Here is a 9157-nt window from a genome sequence, read left to right as displayed (position 1 = left end):
TTCCATTTTCTTCTTGTCTTTCCCCAGAGCCGTGGGGCCTCTGTCCAGTCAAAGAAAACTCCGTCTGAGGAAGAGTTTGAAACTATTAAACTGATCAGTAACGGTGCTTACGGGTAAGGCTTTTAGACTTTGCTTTACGAGAAAATACTATTATTGCCTTACCCAGGGAAGGGCTATAGTAAAGTTTGGCGAATGACTGTTTTATGTTGGGTCCAAAGCATAAATGAATTTTGCTTACAGAGGTTCCACACTTGTCATGTCTTCTGCATTCTTCTGGGAGATGCCATTTCTTGCAAGTTCTCGGGGTTTCTTAGACAACAGCCGCTGTACCTGGACACAGTTCCTGGCTGTGAGGACCTTACGTTTCACTGAACTGACACACAGCTTCCAGCTCAGGAAAATTAGTTGCCCTACATTACGTTAAAGTTTACAGAATATGGTCTTCCTAATTCCTCTGTGGCGCAAGTTTTCTGAAGCCCTTCCTAGCTGTGACCTCAAACCTGTTTTTCCAGTAACTGTTTCTGCACTGTTTCTTTATGGTAGGCGGGTAACATATAGACAACACAGTACCCTAGCTTGAGATGACAAAAAAATTTTCCTTAAATATTGTCTCTAGGGAAAATATTGTCACTTAGTTTATTGTGACATTTCCCAAGTAATAGTAAAAAAAAATGTAGTTCCATGAGTCTGAGAAAATTATTTTGCACCCGTTTCCTTATTGCTTAGCAAAGCAGTCTGTATTTCCTTTCATGCTGTCTGGTTAAGTCTTGTGATTTGTGTTTGCTTAAAGCCTAAATGAGTGAGGGTAAAATTCTGTAGTTGCAAATGTTATTGATGATTCATTGAAACAGCAAGAATATTGAGGAAGAAGTAGTTTATGCTTTTCCATTCTTCCGTGTATTCAGATTATATATGTAACATATGTGGCTGTTTCTGAGCGCTTGAAATACTAAAAGAAATGCTAAAATTACATTGGGGCAAATCTACTGTGTGAAGTAATACAGTGAAAATGCTATTAGATTTTATTATCCGCTGAAGAGTCCAGAATGAATACGGGCGGTTAAAATTTTAACCGCTCATGCAAACCTATCCAGAATTTTAAAGACAGTTCCTGACTCTTTGCAGCTCATAAATCCTTACCAGTGATAGTCATTAGGTTGTAACTGAAAAGCAGTGATATTCAGTAGGTCATAACAGCAAAACCTGAGAGTGTGCTTGAGTGTTTTGCTGAAGTGGGTGCTTAGTTAACAGCAACTCATTTTTTAAAAATTATATGTGGAAAAAGTGTAAGCTTATTTTTCAGTCAGTGAAGACACAAGGGAGCAGGTCTAAGAGGCACATTGTTAGGCACGAAGATTTTATACGTTTTCAGTCATAGTTCTGCACAGGCCCCATGATTGAAACGTAACTTTTTAAAAAGGGGAGAGGGAGGTGGTAGTTTTGCTGTTACTCGTATCTGTCTTTATACTGGTTGTATTTTATAGTCAGCTGCTGGTAAGACACAGTACCATCTTAAATGTAATATACTCCAGAGAAAAGGAAACAAGTACTGATTCAATAAGGCAGGCAAACTGGATGAAAATTTTATTTGCAAACTGTATTATTAATGTGCAGGAATCTAATGATCTGCAAATGATAGAAATGTAAGAGATACTTTACTGAAGGAAATCCCCAGTGATGGTGTTGCGTCAAATTAATTTTATGGAGCTTGGAAAGAAATCGTGTTGATTCCATACATTTTGGACAATTTTTTAAGTGAAATGGTGACTGTAGTGTTGAAAAATACATGTTATTGCAATGATGCTTAAGGAAGCTTGTGACATTTGTGTCTGAAATATCTCCTTGTTAGTCACATGAGTGAAAATGCTGCTTAATTCACAAAGGCAGAGTAGCTTTTGAAGGAAGCAACATGTGGTTCCTTCTTTTCTGGGGGAGCTTGGCACTGAGATGGGATTTCATGGAGTCACAGATAAGTCTGGCAGGATTCATCCAAAACAGTTACCATCACTGTTTTAAAAAAACAACCAACCAAACAAACAAACAAACCCAGTTTGAACTGAAAATGGAACTTTTCCTCTTGGTATGTGGTTTTCTAGAGCGGTGTATTTGGTGCGGCACAAGACCACCCGTCAACGTTTTGCCATGAAGAAGATCAACAAACAGAACCTGATTTTGAGAAACCAGATCCAGCAGGCTTTTGTGGAGAGGGATATCTTGACGTTTGCTGAGAACCCCTTTGTGGTCAGCATGTTCTGCTCCTTTGAGACCAAGCGCCACCTGTGCATGGTTATGGAGTATGTGGAAGGTATGGTTGTCATTATCTACACCTGCAAAGGGACCTTAGGTAGGATGGACGTGTAGGTGTGTATGCAGTGCATCTCCTCATAAAGGATGACATCTCCAAGTGATTTTATAAGGTGTGTACTTTTGGGTGCGACACTGATCCGTGCACTGCTCTGAACACAATAAACAGGAAGACCATCTCATGTCTGTGCTAGTTGTTTCTTCACGGAAAGTGAGCTCTGTCAGCTCCGCAGTCGCAGGGGAGGTTGTGATGCCCCTTTAGGGAGGAGCGTATGGTCTGCTTGGGCTGAGCCGGAGAAATGAGTCATTCTACTGCTAATACAGTTTAGCGTAAGGAGATACTCCATTTGCGAATCCCTGTGACTAATACAACATGATTGCAGTGGGGCTGAGGAAACATAAAGCCACATGTACAAAACTGCCGGGGTCAGAAGTCAGCACGAACTTTCCAGTCCTCACTGGAAAGAAATCCTCCCGCTCTCCTATGGGATGGCATGGCTAGATCCATAGCACGTTTGCTTGGCATTACAGTTAGAAAAAGACAGTTAAAAAACATCAGTTTTTTAAAACTGCAGTTTTTTAAAAGCAACACAGACTCTGCTCTTTAGCAGCCTTTTTTAAAATACAGTGCTATTTTATGCTAGGGGTGTTTTTTGTTTCTTTTGCTTATTCTTTGGACCAGTATTTGATTTTATTTTATCACTGTATCTTATTGTAAGCAATATATTTCCACTGGTGGATAGGATTGATTTCTTATGCCTGGCTTGCTTGGCTGAACGTTTATGAAAAATAAGCTTATAGTTATTGTATCAGAGCTCTTTCAGATAAATTAGTGGAATGAAAACACATATATTGACATACCAGATTCTAATATTAATTCCTATTTGCAAGCAGAGATAAAGGTTGAATGAAATGTGTGACCAATGTTCCTGATGAAGCTTGAATCAGGAGACCACAGACCTATTCTCATGACTACCACTGTGTCCAAAGGCATGGCTGCCTCTCCAAGTGTAGGGAGAACCACTCAGTAGTGGTAGAGGTGTTTGCTTACCATTTTAAGAAGCTTGTATATCAGAATGTGTCTCAGTGGTGGAAAGCAAAGAAACTTAGAGAGAGGTCAACCAGTCATGAACTAGCCTTTCTTCAAGGCTGGCTTACAGTTTGGAAGCGGCATCTGTACTGTTCTTGAGCAAACATGCCCAACATAAATGGATCTCAAGTTTCCTGAGATTTTAGTATTTATTTGAAGCTCACGACAAAGTGTAGAGAGCTTTAGAATTCAGGCTGACAGGTTTGAGAGAGACAGCCTTTAGGAAACTTCCTCTAATCTAGTATTGCAGACCTGTAGCTGTTCTTTCCTACTGATATTTGCCATTTCACTGTGCCATATTTGCAACTTTTTTCCTAGGAGGTGATTGTGCTACACTTCTTAAGAACATTGGTGCCCTACCAGTTGATATGGCGAGGATGTATTTTGCCGAGACTGTTCTGGCATTGGAGTACCTACACAATTATGGGATTGTTCACCGTGACCTAAAACCTGACAAGTAAGTCTTCAGCTCTTCAGAAGCTGGAGGGAGAGAACCACTTCTTCAGGGAGGCAAGAGGACTTGGGGGCTAGAGACAGTAGAGATCTTCAGTGGCATCTGACATGTGGGATATTTTATGGCATCTCTTGCTACTGATGTAGCACCAGATAGACACTTCGAAAGGGTGGGAAGAACATCATCAGATGTTATCTCAAAGCTGTTGCTACACTGATGAAATTATGGCAGAAGGTAGTCTGATTTCTAGTTGCCTTGGCTGCTCTGAGATACTCAGTTTCACAGGAAGGTGTTTGATGGGGACGTAACATTGAGAACATGCTTAGCATTATCTTCTGTTCTTCTCTTTCTAATTTTAAATTGCTTTTGGGAAACAATTAATTGAATATTGGATTATTTTGCTGCTTCTCTTTCTTGTAGTCTCCTGATAACATCCATGGGTCACATTAAACTAACAGACTTTGGACTGTCTAAAATTGGGTTAATGAGTCTTACAACTAATCTTTATGAGGGACACATTGAGAAGGATACCAGGGAATTCCTGGACAAGCAGGTAAGCTGAAAAATTTTGTGTTTTGATGTGGGATCAGATGCAGGATTCTGTCTCAGGATAGGATTGGAGTTTGTAGCACTCTCTCTCTGCCTCGACGCTGCGCTGTGCGTGGTAGAATGGGAGGAAAAGATACAAGTCCATTCTCATGTTTGTGCATAAATTGGTATTGTTTGTTATTTCAACTTCTTGTTTTGGAGTGATGCAATTCAGCTCTTAGTTTAGGATATTGAAAGTCTGGCCCAGGCAGCAGTGCAGGTGTGAACAGAAGTTGGTTTTGGGATGTAACGTGGATTTTGCTGGAAGGTTGTTCCACAGTCTCCCCCTTCTGGTGCTTAGAAAGTTCATGGCAAGTTCCGATATGTTTCTTCTTGTAATTTTGTCTGATGGCTTAAACATTGATTTTTATCCCCATGATATTTACCAAGGGTCATTTTTCTCCTTAGCCTTCATTTTGCTAGGCTTAACCAGCTAAGTTCTTCTAGATAACAAGATAGATTTTCCTTTGATGAACGAATAGCTCTTCCAGGCACCTCCTTCAGCTTGAGTTGATATTTCCTGGGCATAGTTGACAGGAACTATACTGTTCTGGATGCAGGCTCACCGGTGCCTTGTACAATGGGATTGAAAAATACTTCTCTCTTCTGAAAATAGCTAGGATTGCAACTGAATTTTCTTTGTCAGCTGTGCCAAGTGTTAACCCACAATCATCTTATGGTATTCCTTTGCTTCTGATTAACGATGTTTTTTTCTCGCGGGAACTCTCTTTGGTCAGTAGATCATGGTCTTGCACTTTGCAGTGTTATATTTTTTACGACTATTCTGTTACTGTTGCTGCTTCTAAGCCCGAGGCAGCTTAGAACTTCCAACGTGATTTCCTTAGCTGTTGTCTGTGCCAGCTGTACCTCCCAAGTTTAAATGCTGAAGTGTGTAATCATGCTGTGCTGCTAATTCTGCATCTGTGAAACTCCATTCTGCTAGCGCAGAGAAGTGAGAGGTTTGTCAAAACTCAGTTCCTGATAGCTGTAGCTGTGCCAGTAGACATCCATCAAGCAGACAGACTTATACACACAGAATATGCATTTTTCCCATATGCTTTACTACACGCACACCAAAGCACTACTTAGCTGGCATGTCCACACCAGGAACATTTCATAGTATGTGATACCATTTATGTGCAGGTAATGTGTTCCTCATATATAAACTCTTGCTCCATGGAAGTAGTTCACAGCATAAAGTGATTACTGACAAAACATTAATAACATCCTTGTAAAGCTCGGGGAGGGTGGAGGGGGGAAGAAAGACAAAAATAAGTTTTGATGTGAATTTGGCAATTTGTAGGTTTATTGCTTTCTTGTGCGTTTCTTTTGAGGTCTGTGGGACTCCGGAATACATTGCACCAGAAGTGATCCTGCGCCAGGGCTACGGGAAGCCCGTGGACTGGTGGGCCATGGGAGTTATCTTGTACGAGTTTCTAGTCGGCTGCGTTCCTTTCTTTGGGGACACACCTGAAGAGCTGTTTGGACAAGTGATCAGTGGTATGTTTCTGTTCTGGTTCTGAAGGAGTTTCAAAGTGTGCTGTGAAGTAAAACTTTGAAAATACTGAGGATCCACAGTTTAGTCAGGAAAGACTAGCTATAAAATAATGGGGTTTAATTTCAAAATATTTATCTTTCTGTGTCAAAGTAGCATCCATCTGATTCCACCTATTGAAACTTGTTGAGTTGCTTAACATTTTGCTAGATAGTTTTGACATTGTGCATGGTATGGGAGTCATGCAGATCCTTGTGGGACTGGGAAAAACATTCGGGTTTTTTTCTGTTCTGTCTTTTAACTTAAACGATGTAGAATACGAACGGAGCAGCCACCGACTGGTCTGATTCACTCCGATTTTGGTTATTGCTTCTGTAGGTGCAAGTTTCAGTCAATTAGTAATTGTTACATAAATGGAATAAAAAGGAAATCCTAAACAAAACACATCGAAACTGTTGTACTCGGTACCTTCATGTCTTGTGGCTTTTTAAACCTATCTCCTCCTTGGAGTTGGAGAAACAATTGCTTTGTGTTCTCTCAGTGAATGTGCCAGTGAAAACTTTTCCTATTGGGAATGCTTTCTGAAACAGTAAATTTTTAACACACTTGGCAAATGTCCTTTGTAAAAAGCAAATTTCAGCAAAGAACTAAATACGATGCATGACATCGTTACCTGTGAATTGTTCTCTCTGTTCCAAGTGTAATGAGCGTGGAATGTGCGGGCACGAGATACAGCCGCAGTATTGTCAGTGTCATTGTTTATGGATTGTCATGGAAGTCCCATTTCATACTTTATTAATAGAGTTCTTAATGCTTTTTTTCTCCACAAGCACTGCTTGGATTGACAGCAGCTCTAGCTGACGCTGAATTTTATTCATTTTGGAAAATGTCAATGCTTGAATTATATTAAGTATGCAAGCTGCTGAATTCAAGGTATTTACGATTCTGGGGCAGGAGCGAACACTGCGTTTTACAGTATAGGAATGTGAATGGTTATTCAAATTGGTCGTGAAGCTGGTAGAAAATGTCAAGTCTCTTTTTGTCCCCAGATGAAATTGCCTGGCCAGAAGGGGATGATGCACTGCCACCAGATGCCCAGGACCTCATTTCTAAGCTTCTCCGCCAAAATCCCCTGGAAAGAATGGGAACAGGTAGGAACCTCGTGCATAGGAAAGAACTAGCCAGAAGCAGGAAAAGAAGCTGCCTCGCCAGTGATGCACACCTGCCCATGTTGAAAAATGCTTATCTAGAGCTGGGAAACAGTTTATACTGGGTTCAGTGAATACTGTGTGATGAAGCTCTGAGAATTAGTGTAGATTCTACATGAGCGAGACAGATATGACTGTCTTGTTTGGGAAACAAGAAAGGAGCTCCCGTCAGCTTGGCAACATAACTTCTCAAATTTGTGCTGTTCCATTAAAGGCTTGAGAGGAGTATCTCCATTTGAACAGTGTATAATCAGATTTCCTTGAAATTCTCTTTGACTAGGGGCTTAATCCCCTACATGGATGTAAACTCCTGGATGTAATAAAATAAATGAAAACTTTCCCGTTTCTAGAGGGCTGGACTGTAGAATTCTCCAAACATACAACAAAGTCTGATAATCTCTTTGGCAAAGTCAGACACGTATATCAATCTTTCTGTATTATAATGTCAGATTTAAAGTTTTACAAGTCAACGCTTCTCATTTCCTGATAGTAAATAACCATAAATAGTCTCTAGCTACGCTCTTGTTTTAAAATCATTTGTGCAACACTCTGGCTTCACAGCACAGGTTGTCTGTTTCGTTGATTTGATTTAATTTTGGATTTTCAATTGGAAACTCCACTTTAGGGATAAAAGAAAAACTTATCTATATAACAATTCCAAAAGGCACATGTATTCAGCAGACTTAACACATGTGCACACAAGGGTGATGAATAGATCATGAATTAATAATGATATCAGATGGCTTTCACATGTTCTTCTTTACTTCAGATCCATGTACTTGAAAGATGTTGCTGTCATGGAAAAGATGTAGAGTTTCTTGCCTTATAAAATGAGTTGATGGACCATTTTTTTTGATTTCTTTATATACCTGTATTGCTGAGACTGCTGTTCCACTTGGCATCACATAGTGCCACTGGCAAACCTTTTATCTCTTTTCTTCTGCTATTCTCTTTTTTAAAAAGACAGTAGCATCTTTTATGAATATTAATTTCTTTTGGACAAAAATGCATATACTAGTAGACAGATAATCCTTCGTTTTTTCCTTCTGGGTAGCTAAGCTTCTGAGGTTAATAACAAAAGATACTAATTAAGAAAGATATGTAAGCCCCTGCCTTGTTTTAAGCACATGGATGAGTTTATTCATGAGAGTGGAGCCACGCACATGCTAAGTACCTTTCTGAGTTTGCTCTCTTTATTTAGGTGTGATCGAGATGGTATTTAGAGTTTGGAAATTTTAAATTAAGATGTTAGTTAGTTCTTAATCTTTCAACTTGCTGTGGAATGTAACAGCAGATGCTGTCTTCCAGCCAGTTTAGTCATGTGTTGTCATTAAACAGGAAGAGGAGGTGGGAAGGAGGAAATCTTGTTCAGATTTTATCCTGCATCACCACTTTGGTAAAACGATAAGTTGTTTCTCAAAATTCCTGGAAAAGGTGTGACTTAAATGTACTTGGGTACCTTCTCTTAGGCTCTTGGTACTTTTAGGGTTTGTTTTTCTTGTTATGCAAATGCTGAAAGAAGTACTCTGCAATAAAAGATGCTTATTTCAGGTAGTGCCTTTGAAGTGAAACAGCATCGGTTCTTTAAGGATTTGGACTGGAATGGATTACTTCGGCAGAAAGCTGAATTCATCCCACAGTTGGAATCTGAGGATGACACAAGCTATTTTGACAGTAAGACTAAAGATTCAGCCTAAACAGCATCATATTTTTTGTGCATATTTCATCTTTGAAATTGTTATAGAGAAGTCATTGTTAGAAATTTAATAAAACACTTGATGGAAATTGCTTTAAAAAGTTTCTGTTGAATGCCAAGTAAGGTTTCTTTGAAAGCAAGTGAATTTTAAATGAAAAAATGTGGCTGCTGAAGTCAATTGGCCTTTCACGGTGCCTGTGGTCCTGCCAGCCATGGCTCTGCGGTGTGGCGCTGCGGTTGTTACGCTGGGTTTATTACAGTACTTCCAAAGCATTTGATATATGCAACTTCCATGAGTTTTTGAGGAATATTATCTTTCCCT

The 9157-nt window shown here is 39.7% G+C and overlaps 1 protein-coding gene across 1 annotated transcript in view; it reads left to right on the top strand.

Annotated features, from left to right (window-relative positions):
- The window catches only part of MAST2 (microtubule associated serine/threonine kinase 2), a 102864-nt gene that overhangs the window by 77077 nt on the left and 16630 nt on the right, over window positions 1–9157 (top strand). The window contains exons 14-20 of the mRNA XM_009884653.1: window positions 28–113; window positions 2097–2305; window positions 3713–3851; window positions 4269–4401; window positions 5771–5936; window positions 6981–7082; window positions 8691–8813. Of these exons, the coding sequence (XP_009882955.1) occupies window positions 28–113; window positions 2097–2305; window positions 3713–3851; window positions 4269–4401; window positions 5771–5936; window positions 6981–7082; window positions 8691–8813 (958 nt within the window). The remainder of the gene's footprint in view (window positions 1–27; window positions 114–2096; window positions 2306–3712; window positions 3852–4268; window positions 4402–5770; window positions 5937–6980; window positions 7083–8690; window positions 8814–9157) is intronic.

This window comes from Charadrius vociferus, unplaced genomic scaffold, assembly GCF_000708025.1.
Source record: "Charadrius vociferus isolate BGI_N301 unplaced genomic scaffold, ASM70802v2 scaffold163, whole genome shotgun sequence".
NCBI lineage: Eukaryota > Metazoa > Chordata > Aves > Charadriiformes > Charadriidae > Charadrius > Charadrius vociferus.
Note: the sequence above shows the minus strand (reverse complement) of the source record. Positions and strands in the feature narration are given on the sequence as shown.